The 24,576-nt window shown below is 44.8% G+C and overlaps 1 protein-coding gene across 1 annotated transcript in view; it reads left to right on the forward strand.

Moving 5' to 3' along the window:
* Positions 1 to 24,576, forward strand: part of OVCH1 (ovochymase 1) — a 68,405-nt gene that overhangs the window by 22,015 nt on the left and 21,814 nt on the right. The window contains exons 5-22 of the mRNA XM_066589253.1: positions 1,266 to 1,438; positions 1,830 to 1,925; positions 2,185 to 2,336; positions 3,014 to 3,206; positions 4,472 to 4,552; positions 5,504 to 5,681; positions 6,990 to 7,062; positions 7,163 to 7,358; positions 8,049 to 8,194; positions 8,975 to 9,131; positions 9,213 to 9,284; positions 9,503 to 9,730; positions 11,950 to 12,090; positions 12,192 to 12,321; positions 12,848 to 12,987; positions 13,175 to 13,312; positions 14,581 to 14,805; positions 16,244 to 16,417. Coding sequence (XP_066445350.1) covers positions 1,266 to 1,438; positions 1,830 to 1,925; positions 2,185 to 2,336; positions 3,014 to 3,206; positions 4,472 to 4,552; positions 5,504 to 5,681; positions 6,990 to 7,062; positions 7,163 to 7,358; positions 8,049 to 8,194; positions 8,975 to 9,131; positions 9,213 to 9,284; positions 9,503 to 9,730; positions 11,950 to 12,090; positions 12,192 to 12,321; positions 12,848 to 12,987; positions 13,175 to 13,312; positions 14,581 to 14,805; positions 16,244 to 16,417 — 2,693 coding nt within the window. The remainder of the gene's footprint in view (positions 1 to 1,265; positions 1,439 to 1,829; positions 1,926 to 2,184; positions 2,337 to 3,013; positions 3,207 to 4,471; positions 4,553 to 5,503; positions 5,682 to 6,989; positions 7,063 to 7,162; positions 7,359 to 8,048; positions 8,195 to 8,974; positions 9,132 to 9,212; positions 9,285 to 9,502; positions 9,731 to 11,949; positions 12,091 to 12,191; positions 12,322 to 12,847; positions 12,988 to 13,174; positions 13,313 to 14,580; positions 14,806 to 16,243; positions 16,418 to 24,576) is intronic.

The following is a 24,576-nucleotide window of genomic DNA, read 5'->3' on the forward strand; positions in this document are numbered from 1 at the left end:
GCCTCTTTCTATTTGGTGCACGTTCTCGCTGTTTATCGCTGTGGCCAAACTGTGAGATTTCCGCTGGAAATACGCTCTGTGAGAACCCAGCCTTAAGAATCACACACAGGTTGCCTGACTCACACACAGAGCCATAAAAAAATAAGGGCTGTAAAGTAACGTACCTGTCTGCAGACAGAAGTTCCTGTACCACTTGTAAGCAGGGATGGTATTGCAGCTTCCGGCCACCAGGGGGAGCTCATCACAGCAGACATGTACAGCAGGAACAGAACGTACAGTATGGACTTTTCCAGCCAGCAAGGGAAGTTCACAACAGCACACTCGTACAGCACAGCAGGGACAGGATAACAGCAGACTGTCTGCAGATCTACCTAATCATCTGGAGGTAGGAGACAACGGGGATGGCAGCAGGGGACAGGCCTCTTGACTTGCCTGCACACTTTACTATGCCTTACTATCGGGGGGTGCCTTATATTTGGGACTTCTGCAAATTTCAGGGGGTGCCTTATTTTCGGGGAAACACGGTAGCTGTCTCTAGTCCAGGCAACCAGAATCTTATTTCTTGGGGTTTTCTCACGATTTTAAGTGAACACATCTTATCAATTTGGGGAATACCACTGTTTGGATGTGCTGTGGCCCCTTCATTTTCTTACTCGGGGACCTTCCTTTTTTTTTTTTTTTTTTTTTGATTAAATGCTTTTTTTATTAAACATTTTTCAACTTTTTCCTTATATACTTTAAGCATATCATCCAACATTTTTGTACAAAACTGTTTCCCACCCTTTTCCCTCCCCCCCGAGGTCTCTCTCCCAACATTCAGTCCGCAGTATAAACAGTCTCTAAATTTTCACATTCTGTCTCATATTTTGACTGCGCCATAACCATTAATGAGGGTTTCCACAATAAGTGTTCATTTTAAGCTCCATGGTAATCTTCTTCTTCTGTTTTCCTTTCTTTCATCATTCTGGTACAGATAAAGTTAATCTTGCTGTATTCATATGGCAGATAGATATCTCTTTTAGTTGTTTGGTCTCTCTCTCTCCGTACTACGCATTCCCTATCTCTACATAATGTTCATTTTGATGTACTTTCATCAAATCATTGTTTTATTTGTCTTTTTCTTGCTTAATAAACCTTATTCATGGCACATACCTTCTTTTTTGGGACCTTCCTTTTTTAGTCGTCTTCTGTTATCGTTGCGGCAGCGCTGTCACCCTGTAGGTCACATTGACATCTGAATCCTCATGTATTTTTTTTTTTTCCAGTGATAAAATCCAACACTTTATGGTGGTCGCCGGAGAATATGACCAGAATAGTGAGGACCCCCAGCAGCAGGAGATCCCCGTGTCTGATGTGAGGCTGCACCCCAAGTACAAGCATAATGGGAGTATGAGTTACGACATTGCATTGGTCTATCTGCAGAGGCCGGTCATCCTGGGTGAGGGTTCTAGATGAGCAGCGACTGTGGACGGTCCATGTCTGACATTCCTTCGCTAATGTATCTCATTTCTAGTGGCTTGATCACTTGATTGCTCTGCCTCTTCCTACTTATAAGACATCCCTTACAGATATCCTCCTTTTTGCTGACCCTCTAGTAGGTGCAAGGATTGTCAGTCTTCAGCTGAGATTTGCACCCGTTGCTATAGAGCCAATAGCTGACAATGCTGTTTCTGCACAGGTTGCTGGGGATGAAAGGGGAGTTGTGTTCCTTTAAAAAAATCAAGCATGGCCGTCATCCAAATCGTATTATGTCTTCTCAATTCTGGAATTTAAATTGACTTTTCTATTAAAGTGCACTGTTCCTTTAAATTTATTCTGTACTCTCTCAGGGTCTCGAGTGCAGTGTGTCTGCTTGCCAAAGGTGGGAGATAAGGTCGAATCTGGAACCCTGTGTGTGACCAGTGGATGGGGCAGAGTTAACGAGAGTGAGTTTTAGTAGCATACATACATGAAAACCGTGCCACACCTGTCCATGGTCATGTCTGGTACTGCAGCCCAGCTCTACCGAAGTGAATGAAACTGGGCTGCAATACCACATATAACCTGTGGCCAGATGTGGCACTTTTTTTTTCGAAGAAGGCAGACGTTTTTCTAATCCTGAATAATGCCATCAATGGCGGCTCGGCTTGGTTATGTAGACAGCTGACAGGCATATTGTTGTTGACTTAGTTGTATTACCTTCAGGTGGAGAGCTCCCCAACATCCTGCAAGAGGTGAATCTTCCCATACTGGATGATGAAACCTGCAGATCTGCACTGGACTCCATGGGACTTCCCACTTTACATAAATCCATGATATGTGCTGGCTTCCCAGACGGAGGCAGAGATGCTTGTCAGGTGAACTGGGAGGGGGGGGGAGAGGCTAGCCTTGGATGGGCCAATGCCAAGACAGAGAATTTTCCACAGTGATTACGCGATCGTGAGATCCAAAGCAAGAGGGTAAATAGAGCAAGTGTGTGGGGAGTGGGGGAGTTAGACTTTTTCTTTTAATTTCGCTGCACAAAAGGGGGCACTTTACTGTGAAGGGGAAGGAGGGCACTATTACTGTGAGTGGAAGCGGGGGGCACTATTACTGTGATAGGAATACAAAGAGCATGGCTATCATAAAAGGCATGTCGCCTGACATAAAAAATTGCCATAGTGCACTACACGTACCGCAAAAATTGTCCCTCTTTTCATTGTTAAAGAGTTGGGAGGCATGTCTAAGAAGCTCTTGACTTCCTGTCTAGGTGACCACTATCTGATATGCACTGGACTACCTCTCTCTACCTCTCGCTACATTTTCCTGTTTAGTCTCCACCTACTCGGTCAGCAGGGAGCAAGAGAAAATTGTACAGGAAGTCACACCGTTTCAGGAGGAAAACAAATAAGACAAGGCGGAAATGTGCAGGGATGGGGAAGATGTTGACACAAGCTCATCATACTGAAGGGAGGGGCCTTATGTAGTAAACAGAGAAATATTGAGACAGGACCACATCATCTATGAAATTGAGTTGTGTTTTAATTTTAAACAGGGAGACTCTGGAGGACCCCTGGTCTGCAGGCGGCCGTCTGGTACATGGGTCTTGGTTGGCATTACGTCCTGGGGATCTGGTTGTGGAAGAGCTTGGGGAGCATCAATGACTAACAGACCCACCCTTGGGTCTCCGGCCATATTCTCCAAAGTGTCTGCCCTTATTGACTTCATTAGGAATTCCTCATCTGACAGTAAGTCAACCCAAAAATAAGCCAGGACTAAGAAAGACTACCAGTAAAAGATGTGGAGCTGTGACAACCTCTTATCTGACATAAATGTAGAAAGCAGAAGCGGCAGCATCCGTGGTGTAATAAAATTCTCAACGATAAAAATGCAACGTTTCAACTCAAACTTGAAAAAGACTCTTTCTGAGTCGAAATGTTGCATTTTTATCATGGAGAGGAATATATATATATTTTTTTTTATTACACCACGGATGCTGCCACTTCTGCTTTCTACATTTATGCTACGTGTTGCAGCTCTATTGGATCAGACCCTCTTTTGTGGCTTTGCAAATACCTGTCCAGCTGAATACGGCTTGAAGTCTGTGCTGTTGGCAATCTTCCGTTTTGACAACCGCTTATCTTACATGACAGTAAGGGAGCGGACAAATAGATTCCATATTCTGTACTAATTAATATATCTTTAACATGGTTTGGAGCTCCGTTTTGTGATAGACAGCTTCATATCCCTGCCACTATTTAATTCTGCCTGCTTGCATTTACCACTTTAGGGAGTTAATGTTTACAGTTCTGTTATTGATTTCCTATAAGGCAGGAAGGCATGTAAAAGGGGCATAGGACTAATAAATAACCTGTATCCCCGTTACACTTGACCCGATTAGAGCTTGGGACCCCTGTGCTGCAAGGCAACGGTGCTAACCACTGAGCCACCATGCCGCGTCCCCAGTGGTTAAGCACAGCACAAATCTGAACAAGAGCAACATCTACATGGTGTTTGTATGTTCTCCCCGTGTTTTGTGTTTCTCCTTCTTCTCAATAAATATACACACTATATAAGGTGATTATTAAGAAGGGGAAACCAACACAGGGAGAACATACAAACTCCATGCAAATGTTGGCCTTGGTTGGATTGAACCTAGGAGCCTAGTGCTGCAAGACAACAGTGCTAACCACTGTCACATTCATGGAGGAGTAGGACTACTTATGGCTCTTAGTTTTATAAACCAGTTTTTTGAGGGTACTGGTGAAGTTCTGATTTCAATTTAAACCATTTTACTGAAAGTTGGTTAACCAACTACATTTTTCAAAAGTTTGCTTATCACTAATCTTTACCTAGTTTTTAGTTAGGGCAACCCTGTCCAGTAGGATGCAATGAAAAGCATCAGTAGGCTTGAGTTGCTTGCTTATGCACTACCTTAGTCCTGAGGTAAATGCATTGTGGGACAAAAGCATAACACTCATGGTGTTTTTAAATTTCTTGACGGACCCGTTAGATTTTGTGGACGGGACAACACATAAGCCCTCCATTATGGATACTCCGGCACCAAGTCAAGGACCAAAGCACATTAATCCAGGTGAGAAATTGACTCCTGTAGCTCCTAGTGTGAAGCTGAAGATGCCACCTGGTTGAGCCAAAATGTTTGTTTCTAGTGTTAGTGCACAAATTAATAATTCCTATACGATATGCTTTTTGGGGTACAAATACTTAGTTAGAGGTAAGCTGAGCTCAGGAGATTTAGACCTTATTCACACGGGCTACAAAATCACACGACTTTGTAGCGCTACAAAAACACATGTATGTGAAGCCCATGGTTTCCAATGGGTTCATTCAGGCTACAAAACATCTCTCATGTGAAAGAACCCATTGGAAACCACTGGCTTCACATACATGCGTTTTTGTAGTGGTACAAAATCACACAATCTTGTAGCCTGTGTGAATAAGGCCTAACTCTCACCACAACAACACTTAGTGTGATCAAAGTAATCTGTTTATTGTTTGACAGGCAACAGTTTTTATAGGGGCACAAGCTTCAATTACAATAATTCAAATCTATTATTCATTTATTACCATTGGTTAAAAGAAACAAACACAAGATGAATATGTAAGATAAGGAATTTAGCATCTAAAATGTCAGACAAACACAGCGCAGGCGCAGAAAGAATCATACATGATTAACGTATTGGAACAGTAAATTTAAAAGTTATTTAGAGAGAATGCTTAGGAACATATGTGAACAGCTAGGAACATGTTAGTTTGACCCATCGGCCAGTCTACATGCCAAATCGCTATCTTCTTTAAGTAAAAGCCTTAGTGATTCACTCAAGGTTTATTAAATAACCATTTACTATCCATAAATCTTTCAGAAAGAGGATAAATGAATACAGTGAACAGAGGCACAGAAGATGGCTACTTGCTTACAAAATGGCTACGCATAGGATAGAACATGGAGTCATATTCATTTCACTAACAATAGTATAAGGCATTGATCTAACATGACCCTCTTATTTCTTTGGCTGATATCTAGGTGTTTGTGGGGTGGCACCCCTATCTCCACAGTGGCTACTGAATCGTATTGTAGCAGGGGAGGAATCTTGTCCTAACTGTTGGCCATGGCAGGTAATGGTCATGTACAGGAACATGTACCAGTGCGGAGGAGTGATTCTATCTCCCCGATGGGTCCTAACGGCTGCTCACTGCCTACAGTAAGCATTTTATTTTTAAATATCCTTTGAACAGGGACTCTAAACGCTGAGAAGTATGCCTTTTGTAAGAAGGTGTCGTTACATTTTTAATGTAGTTTGTATTGTTATAATATATATGCCGGCTATGCCTTTAAGGGAAAGGAAGTGAGAGGACAGGATATCTGCGCAGGACAGAAAGTTAGGCTGCGTAAGGTAGCTACGCTGCATGCTCAGGAACTGGGGATACTCCCTAAAGCAGCTTAGGTGTAGTGGCTGGAGGAAATAAAAGGAAAAATCTTCTTGGAAATAGCACTGTGTATGCTGCCATAGATTTATATTTCATCTTGCAACTTGTGGATCTGACTGGATCTGGATCTCTAAGGTGGCTTGTGCATTTTTTTGTCCATCCCTTGCGGTCTTTGAAAGTGTGCTGCTGACATCCATTTACATATTTTAGTGGCTGGAGCCCTACAGGCATTTGGGCCTTGAATCAGCTGAAACGGGTGTTACACACATTTTGCCTCACTGCCCATCTGCAATGTGTTAAGTACGGACCTTGTTGGTGCGTTGAACTTTCGGCCCGGAAGCGGGCATAAGCAAACGGTGCATGAGTAGACAACTGAAGATTGTCTGATCGTCCAATGGGTGTTACCATAACCTGACAATCGAGTTGGACATTATTGGTAAAACCATCCGTGTGAAGGAACGTTGTTTAATTGTTTGATGAACTGCTTTATTAAAAGAGAATCAACATGGCCCCAGCAGACTTCTTCTCCTCCTATGGTTAACCCCTGTGGGTTCTGGCAATGTCGCATGCATAGTTTGCTGCAAGATTGCAGCCCAAACCAAAATGGCCCAATCCCAGCCACAAAGGCTTGATCTCCTCCTTGGCTAGCTATGTTAACCGGGAAGCACTAGTGACATTAAAAGACCTGTGCCTAACGTTACCAGTCTACACTCCAGCCTCTGCTGCCTCTACATCTCTACACTGTAAAGGGTTATAACAGTTCCAGCAAATATTTTGTATTTTGAAAAGTTCTACAATTTCCCAATACACTATATTCTTATAAAGATCTCTGCTTGCTGTCATTCAATAGAAATAACCCTGTGACTGCCTAATTATGTTATCAATGCCTATGATTTACATAGAAACACGTTCATGTATAAATTCTTCCTTCGGTGCCACTCTTCAAGGGCGGCCTAAAGAACAGGCCTACTCTAATCTTATAGGTCAACTGAAACCTGTTTTTTACTCAACTTTCCTAGACTTGAGAATGACAACAAATATACCCCATATTTGTCACAATATATTGTCTTATGTTGCTACAGATCCTCAGATCTCTCCCGTTACCGCCTTCTTGCTGGGATACATGACCGACTCTTGAATGAATCCAGCAGACAGGTCAGTGTGCCGGGCGGTGGGGCGCTTTATATTGGTGTTTAAAAAAAATAAAAATAAAGCATAGTCTAAATATGGATCGGTTTATTTTTGTGCCCTACAGGACAGGACGGTTCACTCCATTGTAGCTCATGAGATGTATAATCCCATCAACAACGACTATGACATTGCATTGATTCGCTTGGCAGAGGATCTGGCCTTTAATAACTTTGTACATCCAGTCTGCCTGCCCAAAAGGGAGGAGCCCCTTGAGCCAACGTCCCTGTGTGTGGTCACTGGATGGGGTAGCACTGGAGAAGGTGGCTGTTCTTGGTATAAATCATGCAATGGGCCCCAAAATGAGCTCCTATAAGTTACATAGAGGGGTCTAGTCTTAAAGTCTGTTTTCATTTTGGATTGTGATGGAGAGGATTATATGCACTTCTAGCGATTCAAAAGTCATTATGACTCCGTTTACATGCCGACTGGTGTTTGAGACCAAGCTGAAGCGTTCTGCCAGGAGAGGGTAAGAGAGAGCTGCTTTGTGCAGAGTCTGGACACAGAGCCGTTCACATGGCTGCTGCAGAGATCACACGGTGTCAGGTTTCTCCTTCTTTGTGGCAGTGTTTGCTCATTTCATTGGGGATGATGACTATAGATGAGCAAGTACACTCGCTAAAGGCAATTGCTCGAGCGAGCATTGCCTTTAGCGAGTATCTCCCCCACTCGAGACGGAAGGTTCGGGTGCCGGCAGCGGGCATGGAGCTGCGTGGGAGAGCGGGGCGGAACGGAGGGGAGATCTCTCTCTCCCTCTCTCTCCCCCGCTCCCTCCTGCTGACAGTCGCTACTCACCGCTTCCCCGCGCCGGCACCCGAACCTGCAGTCTCGAGCGGGGGAGATACTCACCAAAGGCAATGCTCGCTCGAGCAATTGCCTTTAGCGAGTATACTCGCTCATCTCTAATGATGACGTTTATCAGATACATGGGACTTTTGTTTTCTACACTTCAGATGGACAATACTCCAGACGCTTGCAGCAATTAGAAGTCCCCATTCTGGACAACAATATCTGCAACAGTTCTTATTACCCGGGAGTGATCTCAGAACGTATGTTCTGTGCTGGGTTTCCCGACAGTGGAGGAAAGGATTCCTGCCAGGTCCGTACACTTCACTGTGTCACAATATATTTTTAGAATTGAAAAATTTTTCTTAAATGGATGGGATCCATATAACACACTTCTAGTATATATGAATCCTGTCCTTGTGTATCCTACAAATTATTATTGTGTATTATTTGGCAAATTATTTGGCTTAAATGTATCTCTACCTAGTGGCAGCAAGCAGTAATGCAATTTTTTTTGGTTCTCTCTCTCTAGCTCTTGCTCTCACACTGGCTCACTCTCCCTCGATCTTTTTCTCTTTGTATCTGTTTTTTGTGCGCTCGCTCTCTCGATGTCTTTACAGGGGCGGTTTTGTCCAAGAAACCCAAATCTATATTGCACTTGCATAAAAATTGGCACAATATCACACTTGCATACATGCAAGAAAAACGCATTGCACTCACATCACAGCATGTGCGATCTTCATTCATGTGAAAATGACCTATTATTCCCTATGGGAGCAAAAAGAAACCGCATCGCACTCACATGAAACTCGCACATATTATAAAAATCTATGTAAACTCCCACAGAGAAGAATGGGCAAAGAAAAGGGATTGCTGCAATTTTTCTCTCGCATCGCTGCTTCTCACAACTCAGTGAAAATCGTCCGTGTAAATGTATCCTTTCTCTCTCTTTCGTTAATGTAACGTTTTAGAGAGTTTATTCGTTTCCTGAGAGCAAATGTCATACAAAAATCACGCTAGAAGCAAGAGCACAAAACCCGTGTATGTGTAAGCAGTTCTACAACAGCACATGATTTCATGATATTTTCCACAGGGTGATTCTGGGGGCCCCCTGGTCTGCCCCAGCTCCAATAAATCTTATATTCTCTATGGCATAGTCAGCTGGGGTGTGGGCTGCGCACGATCAAAAAAGCCTGGTGTGTATACAAGAGTCCGTTCATTTCTGAGCTGGATAGAAAGTACGCAACAAGGTAAATGGGTGAAGTGAAAGATGTCCTCTCTCTACTATAGGACTGCCGCTGAAGATTCATGTGGCATCTTTGTTTTTACAGAAGCAAACAAAACTTTATATAGTGTTGTAAGGAAGTCAATGACCCTTAAGGAGGAGGGATCGGCAGCTGAAGGTGAGTAAAAAACTCTACGGCACCTGGGTGTCAATATGGTTCACCAGAGAAGGCCTTAGTCCTACTGCTTGCATAAACACTTAAATGCCAGTCAAAACAGAGTCTCTAAAATGTAGACTCAAAGCTAGAGCACAACTGAACTTGACTCTCTTAGGACTCATGGGTCTAAGACCTATAACACATACATTTATTTACCTTACCACTCTTGTGTTTTGCAGCTTGTCCCAGTGGGCTTCTTTTGGATGATCAGGTTGGCTCTATTGCTTCACCAGGATTTCCATATGGGTATGTTGGGGGCCTGATCTGCTCCTGGGTCATCTCCACCACATCCTCTGATGGCTTAATAAAAATAGTTATGGAGCACTTGTCTATCGAGGATTCCGTAAACTGTATTTTGGAATCTCTGTCCCTCTACTGGGAGGAAAACAATGTCACTAAATTGATAGGTAGGTGGAACTTGGCGGAAGCTTATGGACTCGTACAAAGTTAGACCAGATACAAAGGGAGTCATTGCCTTAAATGAAAAGTCCAGTCATTATCATGTTACCTAAATGACACGTCTACAGTATCATAATGCTAAAACTGAGCTTGGTAGCCCTCCCTCATGCAGGTCGGACGTGGTGCAGTGTCCCAAAGTCCCTCCGTCTCAGACTCTATCAGTATCAGAAATTAACAGTTTGGACAGCACACATTGTAGTTTTTAATGCTCATAAAGTTTATTTGGACAGTTCAGATGTTCACATTAGGCACACAATTTGCACAACGTTTCAGGCACAACACCCTTTATCAAGCTGCATAGAAGAACATACATATACATAAGTCAAAATCAACACATGGTGATAAAAATATATATGTAAAGAGACACTAGCCAGAATACACACTTCAACTTTCTGCATATGATAAATAAAGCACTGTTGATATATAAAGGTTATTGATTTAAAAATGTATTCTTATCTCTATTCACAGGACTTTTTTGACTGTCTGACCCCCTTTTGGATGTTAGCCATATCTAGACTGAATTTTTTAAAGTCAATAACCTTTAATACTTCAACTTTCTGCATGTGGTATATGAAGCACTGTTGATATATGTATTCTGGCTAGTGTCTCTTTACATATGTTTTTTATCACCATGTGTCGATTTTGACTTATGTATATGTATGTTCTTCTATGCAGCTTGATAAAGGGCGTTGAGCCCGAAATGTTGCACAATTTGTGTGCCTAATGTGAACATCTGGACTTCCCAAATAAACTGTTACGTGTGCTTTCTTTGCCCACACGATCGTAACATAAACTTTATAAGCATTTATGTAAAAACTACAGTCTGTGGTGTCCAAACTGTTCATTTCTGATACAGTACCAAAAAGATGAGGATCAGGAATGTACACACCTTTTGACCATTTTTGCACCTATCAACTCAAAACTATGAAGAATAGTGAAATGATATCAGAGGAAGGAGTCTGATACAACTGGGAAAATGTATCTTGGTTATGAAAAGTGGAGATGCCTATTTCAATTATTCAAAATATAATTTGAAGGGTCACCTCATGATCAATCGCTTGACCTTTTCTGCTTGTTGATTTAACCCCTTGAGTGGCACGCCCGGAAATTTTCCGGGACGAGCTCCACTGCCCATAGCGATACTGCCCGGAAGATTTCCGGGCTATGTATCACTATGGGAGCTGCAGAGCACAATGCCACAAGCTGTGACAGTGTGCTCTGCCTGCACAGTCCCACACAGAGCAGTGCAAGGGCTTTGAAAAACCAGCAGAAGATATTGCCGATATGTCGGCAAACTCCTGCACTGGTTTGTTTACAGGTTGCCATAGAGACCATCGGCTTGTCAGAAGCAAGCCGATGGTCTCTGTGGCAGGGAGAGCTTGGTGCTTGTCTGTCAGAGGACAGATAGGTACCAGCTCTTACAGCAGAGATCAGAGAAAACCTCCGATCTCTGCTGTGTTAACCCTTTACATGCTGCAGTCTATGTGACTGCAGCATGTAAAGGGTTGTCACTGCAGCATGTAAAGGGCTGTCACCATCGGACCCCTGGAATGTGATCAGGGGTCCTGATGGGTCCCTGTGGAAGTCCCCTAAAGGGACAAAAAAAAAAATTAAAAAAAAAAAAAAAAAAAGTTAAAAAATTATAAAAAAATAATAAAAACACTTGTCTCCCTTTACTTTGTAAAAAAATCAAAAATACAATCACACATGTGGTATCCATGCGTCGTAATGACCCAGAGAAGGAAGTTAATACATTATTTAACCCCTTAATGACATGGCCCCTTTTTTTCTTTTTTCCCCATTTCTTTTTTTCCTCCCCCCTGTTTAAAAAATCACAACTTGTCCCGCAAAAAACAAGCCCTCATATGGCCATGTCAATGGAAAAATGAAAAAGTTATGGCTCTTGAGACGCAACTGCAAAATTAGTTGAAATTCAATGATTAGACTATTTTAAAAAACCTGCCCTGGTGGGCACGACAGGGTGGTAGGAAACCCGCCACTCAAGGGGTTAAAGGGGTGATCCAAGCCATTTGCTTTTTTAAATTTCTGCATCCCACCAACCTTTCCGGGGTCATTGTTGTAGAAGGCAAAGGACAACAAACCCGCCTTGTACATAGGGTAAAGATGTGCATACGTTTCCAAAACTGGATCTTCATCTTCTCTGCAGATAAGATGTGTGGCTTTCAATTTACCCCTGTGACCTATGAAAGTCGTGGACCCGTGGTCAGGGTGGTCTTTATCTCTGCTAATCAAGGCGCTTATAGCAGAAATGGCTTTAGTCTCCAGTACAAAATATATGGTGGACAAGGTAATGGTATATATCTCCATGAGATCCCACTATATGGACTACATGATCTGCTTGTGGTGATAAGGGCAAAATATTGCGAACTGATTTACAATTGTTTGCAGGGAGAGATTTTATGGAGGCCGGCTGGAAAAAATCTAGAACTTGGAAGAATTGTAATGATGTCATTGAAACTTCAGAGAACGGGGTGATCTCATCTCCTGGATATCCGGCTACATATCCCAATGACCTCAGGTAAAAGTTCTATGTGTTTGCGTACATTTGGGAATAGTAGTCATAATGGTCTTTACTGGATGAGCCCACGGACGTAAGTGGTCATGTTACCTGATTTGATCCTATCAGCACATGTTCCGTTGGTATATTTTGTGGTACAAAGCACTCCTTATTGTTATGCAGTTTTTTGGTTGACAGTAAGGACTAATAGATATGGAGGAACAAGGTATTTCTTAAAAGTTCTTAGTGCTTGTTCCATTAACTACAACTATCTAATAGACAACGTTTAAAACTGGTTATATCAGTTTGAGAATACCTTTGTACGAGGGCAAACTAATGGGTGACACAGTATTGAACCAAAACCCCTTCAAGTCCAATGCTTGACTAGATGAACCATGTGGTGTTTTTTTTGCCATCAATCTTCCATGTTACTTATTTTTACCAAGTCCTACAAAGATCACTGGGGGGAGGGGATGTGGGGTGTCACTTAGGTTTTTTCTTTCTTCATAACATACCAAACCAAGTTAAATTGAGCTCCTAATTATAGATGTAAATGGAGGATTATTGCCCCGTTTGGAAGCATTATTCGATTGGACATTGACTCGCTGACCACAGAAAAAGACAGGACTGGCTGCCAGGATATCCTCCATGTTTACCAAGGCCTTGGTGAAAATAAAGTTCTACTAGGTGAGATACTACGTAGATAAAACTTTCAAAACCTCTATTCCAAGAACAATACCAAACACCAGGGGAGGACTGAGGGCCTAGCCATTAGGTTGTCTCATAGTCTTCTATGAACATGATGGAGGTTATTGGTGACTTGGACTCAAGCATGAAGCTACTTTCATCTCAATAAGAATTTTTTTTCTTTTAGGCTCCTTTTGTGGGAACATGTCTGACTATGCCCTGAAGACCAGTATCACAGAGATGGCTTTAGAGTTTACTTCGGACTCCAAGGTGTCCATGAAAGGGTTTTCTTCTAGATATTCATTTTGGAAGTTGCCGACCGCTGGTAAAGTCTTCCGATAAACTGAGAACCTATCTCTACTACTTTTTTAGTTGCTCATGTGATAACGAGCTAAGAGGTATTAGGTGTTCACTCCAACCATAATTGGAGTAAAACAAAAACATCCATACACACTTGTTACCCTGCTAGATGGTGGTTTGTATGTGGCCATAAATGTCTTCTACACTGCACACATTAAAATCAAACTTCAACTAAAAAGTAGTACAGAGGGATTACAAAGGGGATAATCAGAGAGAACTTCACTTGACTATTCTTCAATAACGAGTAACCCTATTTGTTTTGCCTCTTCAGATTCTACAGACAAAGGAGTGGATTTATCTATTCTCTGTAAGTTTAACCCCTTAAGGTCATGGCCTATTTTGGGTTTAAGGACGCAACTATTTTGAGGGGATTTAAATTTCCACTTTTCATGAGCCATAACTTTTTTTATTTTTCTGTTGACACAGCTGTATAAGTGCTTGTTTTTTGCATGGCGAACTGTAGTTTTTATTGGTACCATTTTTGGATGCATATAATGTATTGTAAAACTTTTTTTTTTTTTTTTGAGGGCAGGGAGGGAAAACATCAATTCTGCCATTGTTTTTTAATTTCTTCTTTCACAGCGTCAATCATGCAGCATAAATGACACAATACTTTTTTTTCTGTGGGTCGGTACGATTACAACGATACCAAAAACATAATTTATTTTTTTTTAGGTTTCTACACTTTGGCACAATAAACCTTTTTTTAAAAAAAATTATAGTTATTCTTACATTCAAAGTAGCATAACTTTTTTATATTACCATAAACGGAGCTCTGCGAGGGCTTATTGTTGTGTCTTGAGCTGTAATTTTTTCTTTGTACCATTTTGGGGTACATATGGATTTTTTGCTTTTATTGCAATTTTTGGTAAGTAAAGCAAATTAAATAGGCATTTTGCCTCCCTTTTTTTTTAACATTTTTTGCAGTGCAGGATAATTAGTTCATACAAATAATCATGGTGGAATCTTAATCCTGGTAGGAGCATACCTTGAATATATTAACATGAACTTTTTGGCATAGTTTAGCCCATGTAATGGTACGTCCAAAATCAGCCCAGATACACCCTATTTTCCAAATTCCCAGAGGATAATACAAGATTTTTAGTACACCTATCTTCCTTAAGGGTCTGAGAACCTGGAATCATCCGATTGACATTGTCACAGTTTGAAGTGTAGGCTGTGGCAATTTGAAGAGAAGTTTTGCTGCTTGTTCAGTAATTTTTATCTTCCCAGGTTGCCTTGTGCCAAAAGTTTTAAAAGCTGGTTCAGCAGATTTAAAATCCCCCGGCTATCCTGGGACTTACCTTAGTGGGCTGGATTGCTGGTGGATCATTTCTTCTGTATCTGGGAACGTGATTGAGTTAAACATTATGGACTTGTCACTGGAGGACTCTCCAAACTGCACATGGGACTTTTTGAATATTTATGATGGAGCCAGTAATGAGACCAAGTTGTTGTGTAAGTTCTGATATCGTACATCTTTCCAGGGCTTTTGCTACTATTTCTTACATTTTCTGTGTACTTACAAGAAACAAGGAAGTTTTTCTCGGTAAATGGCAAGATTAACAAAATCTTCACTAGCACCTTTAACCCTGTAGGGATGCGGCCTATTTTGGTCCTAAAGACACAAGAATTTTGGGGGATTTTCATCTCCACTTTTCAAAAGCCATAGTCTTTATTTTTCCATCAACATGGCTGTGTTAGGGATTGTTTTTTGCATGGCAAATAGAGATGAGCGAGCATACTCGATAAGGCAAACTACTCGATCGAGTAGTGCCTTAGCCGAGTATCTCCCCGCTCGCCTCTAAAGATTCAGGGGCCGGTGGGGGAGAGCGGAGAGGAACGGAGGAGAGATCTCTCTCTCCCTCTCCCCCGCCGGCGGCAGCCGAATCTTTTGGGATGAGCGGGCAAGTACTCGCATTAGGCACTACTCGCTCGAGTAGTTTGCCTTATCGAGTATGCTCGCTCATCTCTAATAGCAAACTGTAGCTTTTATTAGTACTATTTTTTTGGTACATTAAATATTTGATATAACTTTTATTACATTTTTTTGGAGGGTAGGAAGAAAAAAAAATAATTCTGCCATTGCATTGAATTTTTTTGTTTTTTTACAGCATTAATCATGCAGCGCAAATGAAAAATTATTTTCTGTGGGTCAGTAAAATTATGGCAATACCAAAATTATTTTTTCCTTTAAGTTTTATTTTTTCCAACCTAAACCCCCCCCCCCTATTTAAATGAATTTTTTTTTCCATCACTTCATTTAAAGTCCCATAACTTTATTTTTCTATTGATGCAGCTTTGTGATGAGCTGTATTTTTATTGGTAGCATCTTGTTGTACATACTGCTTTTCTTTATCACTTCAACAAATTTTTTTTAAAGAGACAAAATGAATAAAAAAGCATTTTGGTTTCTTTTTTTACGTTTTGTCTGCAGCATGAAAAGTATGCTCAATTTATTGTATGGGTCATTGTGCATATAAAATTTGTCTTTTTTATTATTTTTTAATTTATTTTTACTAATATTTTTATGCTCCTTTAGGGAACTTGAACCTGTGATCCTATGATAATGCTGATAATATATTGCAGTACTTCTGCACTGCAATGCATTATTGCTATTCATAGCGATCACAGCCCATGGCAGACCAGAATCACAAATCCCAGTCATTGTTGCAAAGCTTGTTAAAAGGTCTGACATTGACTTGCAGGAATGCTGCATTCCAGTAGGTGGTGCTGTAGAGGCATTGTTCCATCTTGTCATTTGTATATCTCCCAGAGGAGCATGCATGGCCCTATAAGAATCTTCACACCTTCTAGGTGCTCACCCTAAGGAGAATCAATACCCTTCCCGATTTACGTCTTACAAGATGTCATCTGTTTCACTTTTATCTCCTAGTGACACTTTGCGGAAGCAAGTCCAATCATATCTTCAGCTCCAGCAGCGGCTTCCTGACACTTCACTTCCACACTGATGGCTCTGTGAGCGGCCGCGGGTTCCATATTCACTATAGCGAAAAAAACAGTTCTTCCATAAAGACGTGGAGGTCTGCGGATGTTGCAGTGGATTATGGTAATTCATATAGTGTACAGCCGTATTTCAGAGATCGGTGCAATATTGGGAACTGTGGCAGCCAGTGGGACATATCTATAAGGGCTAATAGGCTATTCTGTGAATTGCTCCATAAGAAGTACACCCTAGTGGCGAGTGATTGGCTCCACATGTGGCTATTTTCTACTGGACTGTTGGGGCTTTTCGCTTACCTCCCAACCACACGAACACGAAACTTGCTCAAGATTCATGCATTGCAAGATTCACAAATCTCATGCATATATAAACTCCACTGTTTTGAATGGAGTCGTACAGAAGACAGTGTTTGTTTTTTTTGTTTTGTTCCCACGCAACAATGCAGCTACGCGAGTGCACGTGAGTGCGACGCAATGTTTCCCATTGAAAACAATGGGAAACACTTGCTGATCCTCTAACACGCCTGGAGGACACACCAGAGGATCGCTACCTCACAGATGTGATGGGAGGCTTTTTTTTCCAAAAAAATGGCTCGCGTTGGTGAGAAAATGCACGTTGGCGAGGCCTGTCTGTAGAATGGCGGGATAGCCTCAAATATTTGGGACTGCCCTGCTTAAATAGGGATGGTTGGGAGGCATGTTTTGCATATAAGGAGTCTGCAATGGTGCCTGAGCCTGGGCTCACCGGAGGATACTCAGGATATTTGGTGGGTCATTCCAAACTTGATTATGTTACCTAACAAGTGTTATTGACCGTCTTCAAACCCAAACTGTGATTGAGGTCGCAGTTCGGCAGTGCTCAATGGCTGAAAACTAAGGATTCCAACCCCCCCCCCCCCCCCCCCTTCTTACAACTGATATAACTTCCAGCAGGAGTCCACTGGGCCTAACTGAGGGGTAGATTGCTGTGTAATATAATGGAGGTTCGAAACATTAGTTGATGTCATTATAAGGGTATATTTACATGGGCGAGCATGATATTGGTCCAAGAAACTCAGAAAGATATTGTACTTCTATAATTGCGATTCTGCATTAAAAGGGTTGTCCCGCAAAATAAAGTAAAGTTAAACACTTCTGTATGGCCATATACATGCACTTTGTAATATACATCGTGCATTAAATATTGGCCATACAGAAGTTATTTACTTACCTACAGGGGTCCCCCCCCCCCCCTCCCTCCCCTGTGCTGGCGTCCCCGTCTCCCTGGCGCCGAACGAATCCTTTTCCTGGCTCGATTAGACGTGCTTGCGCAGTCTGCCTCTTCTGTCCCGTTGAAGGGGCCACTCCAGCGTGCTCGCGCCGCACAGGTCGTCTGCGCCAGGGAGACGGGGACGCCAGCACAGGTGGGGGGACCCCCTGTAGGTAAGTAAATAACTTCTGTATGACCAATATTTAATGCATGATGTATATTACAAAGTGCATGTAGATGGCCATACAGAAGTGTTTAACTTTACTTTATTTTGCGGGACAACCCCTTTAAGCCATAATGCATTATTGCTAGAGATGAGCGAACGTACTCGTCCGAGCTTGATACTCGTTCGAGTATTAGCGTGTTCGAGATGCTCATTACTCGAGACGAGTACCACGTGATGTTCGAGTTACTTTCACTTTCATCTCTGAGACGTTAGCGCGCTTTTCTGGCCAATAGAAAATTACAACTTCCCCCTGCGACGTTCAAGCCCTATACCACCCCCCTGCAGTGAGTGGCTGGCGAGATCAGGTGTCACCCGAGTATGTAAATCGGCCCCTCCCGCGGCTCGCCACAGATGCGTTCTGACAGAGATCAGGGAAAGTGCTGTCTTGCTGGAGTTGCTATAGGGAGAGTGTTGGGAGTATTTTAGGCTTCAAGAACCCCAACGGTCCTTCTTAAGGCCACATCTAACCGTGTGCAGTAGTGTGGAGGCTGCTTTTTGCAGTGTTGCACTTTTTTTTCTTTTGTATATCGGCCGTGCAGAGCATTGCGCCCTGCAGTAATTATACATAGTCCAGGGCCAGTAGTGGTGGTGAGGCAGGGACAGAAGACATATTTATTGAATATAGGCAGTGGGCCTTTCCAAAAACATTTGGGAAAAAAAATCTATTTGGGCTGCCTGTGACTGTCCTCAGTGTACTGGGTCTGTGCTGGGGGTAGTTGTCCTAATTCATACGCAGCCAGCTAAGTGTTACAGCAGGCTTGCGCAAAATTATTTCCTGGCTCTGTGTTGGGTGTTACATCACCGCTGTATTCCAGTCCACAGTGCAACAGTCTGCAGTTATTTTACATACTCCAGGGCCAGTAGTGGTGACGCAGAGAGAGAAGACATATACAGTGTATATAGGCAGTGGGCCTTTCCAAAAACATTTGGGAAAAAAAATCTATTTGGGCTGCCTGTGACTGTCCTCAGTGTACTGGGTCTGTGCTGGTGGTAGTTATCCTAATTCATACGCAGCCAGCTAAGTGTTACAGCAGGCTTGCGTAAAATTATTTCCTGGCTCTGCTGTGCGTTCCGTAAGCGAAGTCAGCCTCCAACCACAGGCCAATAAGTGGCACATTTAATTACAGCGTTCTGTTTCTGCACTACTGGTAATACAGCATGCTGAGGGGTAGGGGTAGGCCTAGAGGACGTGGACGCGGGCGAGGACGCGGAGGCCCAACTCAGGGTGTGGGCACAGGCCGAGCCAGTGCGGTGGCCAGGGGTAGAGGCAGGGCCAGACCGAATAATCCACCAACTGTTTCCCAAAGCGCCCCCTCGCGCCATACCACCCTGCAGAGGTCAAGGTGCTCTACTGTGTGGCAGTTTTTCACAGAGACGCCTGACGACCGACGAACAGTGGTGTGCAACCTTTGTCGCGCCAAGATCAGCTGGGGAGCCACCACCACCAGCATGCGCAGGCATATGATGGCCAAGCACCCCACAAGGTGGGACGAAGGCCGTTCCCCGCCTCCGGTTTGCACCACTGCCTCTCCCCCTGTGCCCCAACCTGCCACTGAGATCCAACCCCCCTCTGAGGACACAGGCACTACCGTCTCCTGGCCTGCACCCACACCCTCACCTCCGCTGTCCTCGGCCCCGTCCAGCAATGTCTCTCAGCGCAGCGTCCAGACGTTGCTAGCGCCACTGTTTGAGCGCAAGTACGCCACTACGCACCCGCACGCTCAAGCGTTAAACGTGCACATTGCCAAATTGATCAGCCTGGAGATGCTGCCGTATAGGCTTGTGGAAACGGAGGCTTTCAAAAGCATGATGGCGGCGGCAGCCCCGCGCTACTCGGTTCCCAGTCGCCACTACTTTTTCCGATGTGCCGTCCCAGCCCTGCACGACCACGTCTCCAGCAACATTGTACGCGCCCTCACCAACGTGGTTACTGCCAAGGTCCACTTAACAACGGACACGTGGACAAGCACAGGCGGGCTGGGCCACTATATCTCCCTGACGGCACATTGGGTGAATTTAGTGGAGGCTGGGACCGAGTCAGAGCCTGGGACCGCTTACGTCCTACCCAGCCCCAGAATTGCGGGCCCCAGCTCGGTGCTGGTATCTGCGGCGGTGTATGCTTCCTCCACTAAACCACCCTCCTCCTCCTCCTCCTCCAACGCAACCTCTGTCTCGCAATCAAGATGTGTCAGCAGCAGCAGCACGTTGCCAGCAGTCGCTGTCGCGCGGCGTGGCAGCACAGCGGTGGGCAAGCGTCAGCAGGCCGTGCTGAAACTACTCAGCTTAGGAGAGAAGAGGCACACGGCCCACGAACTGCTGCAGGGTCTGACAGAGCAGACCGACCGCTGGCTTTCGCCGCTGAGCCTCCAACCGGGCATGGTCGTGTGTGACAACGGCCGTAACCTGGTGGCGGCTCTGCAGCTCGGCAGCCTCACGCACGTGCCATGCCTGGCCCATGTCTTTAATTTGGTGGTTCAGTGCTTTCTGAAAAGCTACCCACACTTGTCATACCTGCTCGGAAAGGTGTGCCGGGTCAGCGCACATTTCCGCAACTCCAAGATGGACGCTGCCACCCTGCGGACCCTGCAACATCGGTTTAATCTGCCAGTGCACCGACTGCTGTGCGACGTGCCCACACAGTGGAACTCTACGCTCCACATGTTGGCCAGGCTCTATGAGCAGCGTAGAGCTATAGTGGAATACCAACTCCAACATGGGCGGCGCAGTGGGAGTCAGCCTTCTCAATTCTTTACAGAAGAGTGGGCCTGGTTGGCAGACATCTGCCAGGTCCTTGGAAACTTTGAGGAGTCTATCCAGATGGTGAGCGGGGATGCTGCAATCATTAGCGTCACCATGACGCCTGGAGGCCAGAATGCCCCTCTTCTTGTACCCTTCCCAATAAGGACAAACACTTTTTTCCTTTTGGATAATTTATTGGCCACAGCAGCCTTTTTAACAGAAAAAACACAATCATTATGAAATAACGAGGGGGGAGTCCTTAGAGTCACACAATCTGGTGCTACCACACTCAAACCAAATACACGCTGCCCCACAGCCGTAGACAGGCTCAGGGACAACGCAAGCCGCCCTTAGGTGGCTACCACACTTGGGGCTTACAGCCGGTGTAGGGTCTACTGCCCCCCACTACCAGCCAAGCCCCTGCACCAGATACTACACCGATTACAGAGGAGGGAGTCTTAACAGGTAGGACCATGCCCACCCAACTCCCCCCCCCCCCCTACACAATTTCCCCCGACTCCAAGGACCCCCCCACCCGACACTGCCATGACAATTAACCCATAAACCATCCCCACCCACCGATAACAAAACGGGCGGGCGGGACTCTCTGCTATCTCCTCTCAAGGTGACCACCCACGAAGCACCCCCTCTTTATATAACCCCCATCCCACTAAACTTTCCACCTATCCTGACCCTCACCTCTACCTTCTAGCACTTTCTATCTCCACCTACTCCCAACATTAACCCCTTCCTGACTACCGGCTATCTGGCCCCCCTCGTCATGCCGGGCTTCCTCTTAAAGGGGCCACGACCCCTCCCGCTCCAGCCCGTGACTTGACGCCTGGAGGCCAGAATGCCCCTCTTCTTGTAACCTTCCCAATAAGGACAAACACTTTTTTCCTTTTGGATAATTTATTGGCCACAGCAGCCTTTTTAACAGAAAAAACACAATCATTATGAAATAACGAGGGGGGAGTCCTTAGAGTCACACAATCTGGTGCTACCACACTCAAACCAAATACACGCTGCCCCACAGCCGTAGACAGACTCAGGGACAACGCAAGCCGCCCTTAGGTGGCTACCACACTTGGAGCTTACAGCCGGCGGAGGGTCTACTGCCCCCCACTACCAGCCAAGCCCCTGCACCAGATACTACACCGATTACAGAGGAGGGAGTCTTAACAGGTAGGACCATGCCCACCCAACTCCCTCCCCCCCCCCCTACACAATTTCCCCCGACTCCAAGGACCCCCCCACCCGCCACAGCAAGCACGGCTTAAACCTTAGCCTGCGCCGCCCCCAAGCAACACCAGCGCCCTTTCAATTCCTTCTTGCACCACCACAGCCCAAATGTCAACACCTACATCATTCAGGTGTATACCATCATCCGCCCAATACTCTCCAACCCCCTTTTCTAACTCCGTGTGCCGCACGCATACCCCCCCGTTCCGTGCTACAAAAGCCGAAATGTGCCTATTGATTTTTACTCTAGCCCTGTTAACGGCTATCAATGACCTGGCAAATCGCCACTGCTTCCGTGGGATGATCTCAGACCAAACGATGATCATGTTTGGGTAAAGTTTTCTCAGTCTCAGGAAATCATATTGGATATCCCGCCTCAATTCCCGAGCAGGGCGACTTCCCAGGTCATTGCCCCCCACGTGTAATACCAGTATGTCCGGGCACCTGTCTACGCGCCCAAACCTCTCAACCTCCTTTAAAACTTGGCACCATTTCATGCCCCTGATCCCCAACCACCGGAGCATCGCTACCTCCCTCCTAAATCCCAACTGCCTGCCATTTGGTCGGACCTTGGCACGCTCCGCTGCCCAGTACACATACGAGTGTCCAAGGATCCAAACCAGCGCCGGTACCTCCTGACCTGTAAATGGATAGAAATAATGTATCATTTCCCATAGTAATCCCCCACCCCCACTTCAGTTATTTAACATTCTACGGAATATAAAAATTTTTTTTTTTTTTTTTTTTTTTATCCTAAATCACTCAACTAACTCTGGTCGAACATAAGTCTGGAACCTTCTCGAATTCCATCTACCAATCTTTTTCACTATGTCAGACCCCAATCCTCTACTTGCCGCCTCCGTTGCAGCTCCAATCCTAAAGGAATGGGAAGAATACCTGCCTTCTAATCCCAACTTCAACATGACTTTTTTTAAAACAGCGTTGAATTGAAATTTAGACAGAAAGGACCCATCTGCATGAATAAACAGCGGGCCCGGCTTATCCGTCCTCAGCTTTCTATACGACTCAAAACATTGTACGGGACATAACTTTGCCCCCGGAACCTGACCCAAAAGGACCCTTTTTCTTCTCCCAAACTGATCCGTCTTCGACTTCCTGAGCACAATTTCTAAAGAGCCCTCAGCCAAAGACACATCCGCAAAATGCAATCCTCCTCTTACCGCCTTGTTGGGTGACACCATTTCCCCCAACCTAAAAGCCCCATAAAAGGCTATTGAAAATGCGCTGCAAAACAACACCTCTTCGAAGCCATCTCTACAAATTTCCCTCAAAACTGCCCCCATACTCTCCAAAATTGCAAATGTGACTGGACGCCTCCTATCCTTTCCCGCCTATCCTGTTCGAAAACCCCGCAGGGCTTGCCTCACCAAAAAACTTTTGGTAATGTCTTTTAACCCCCGCAGCTTCAAACCGAAAACTAAACCCGCGATAAAACGGTTCACCTGTGACACAGACCAACCCATTTCCCTTGCATTCCCCAAAAAGGTCAACAAAACTTCCACATTACCACTCTCAGACTCCATTCCTCCCTGCCCGATTACCCACTGCCGCCATTGTCCCCAGGCCACCTCATACGCCTTCCACGTACCCTGTGCCAACGAACTCTCTTTCAGACGTTGCGCAGCACGTCAGGCACGCTCCATAATTCTGGGGGACAAATCCGGCCCTCCACGTCCGCCTCCGGTGCCAACGCCCGAAACCGCTCCCACTGGAAACGAGAAAGCGCATCAGCTAATCCGTTATCCGTCCCCGGGACATGCACAGCCACAATCCACGCGTTCAGCGACAAGCAAGACAACACCAGATACCGCAGCAAATTCACCACCGGTGGCGATCGAGCCGTAACCCCATTAATCGCTTGTACGACTCCCATGTTGTCGCAATGGAAGCGCACCTTTCTATTCATGAACCTTTCTCCCCATACGGAGATTGCAACCACTATCGGGAACAACTCTAACAAAACTAAATTTTTTACTGCTCCGCACTGTCGCCATTCCTCGGGCCAAGGAGCAGCGCACCATTGTCCCTTAAGATAGGCTCCAAAACCTGTCGTCCCTGCTGCGTCTGTAAACAGTTCCCAATCAAAATTATCCACCTCCTGCTCTATAAACAAAGACCGACCGTTGTACTGGTCCAAAAAGGAAACCCAAACTGCTAAATCTGCCCGGATCTCAGCGGTCACATGTATGAAATGATGACCTGCTTTAACCCCTGCAGTGGCACCCGCCATTTTTCGACAAAAAATCCGCCCCATAGGCATAATTCTGCAGGCAAAATTCAACTTTCCCAATAGCGACTGTAAGTCACGCAGGGTAATTTTTTTTGCCTGACTCGCCTTCCCCAAATCATAACGCAACCCCCGCAGCTTGTCCTCCGGCAAGCGACATTCCATTCTGACCGTATCTATAACAATTCCTAAGAAACTTAAACAGGTCACCGGACCTTCCATTTTCTCCGATGCCAATGGCACACCAAACTTATTTGCTACCCATTGCACCGTGGACAACAGCAACATGCAAACTGTAGACCCCGCCGGACCCACGCACAAAAAATCGTCCAAATAGTGCAAAATCGATTGCACTCCGGACACGTCCGTAATGACCCATTCCAAAAAAGAACTAAACGCTTCAAAATAAGCGCATGAAATCGAACAGCCCATAGGCAAACATTGGTCAACGAAATATTCCCCTTCCCAAATGCATCCCAACAAGTGAATGCTCTCCGGATGAACCGGCAGCAATCGGAACGCCGATTCCACATCCGTCTTGGCTAACAATGCCCCCTGTCC

The sequence above is a fragment of the Eleutherodactylus coqui genome, chromosome 2 (assembly GCF_035609145.1).
Source record: "Eleutherodactylus coqui strain aEleCoq1 chromosome 2, aEleCoq1.hap1, whole genome shotgun sequence".
NCBI lineage: Eukaryota > Metazoa > Chordata > Amphibia > Anura > Eleutherodactylidae > Eleutherodactylus > Eleutherodactylus coqui.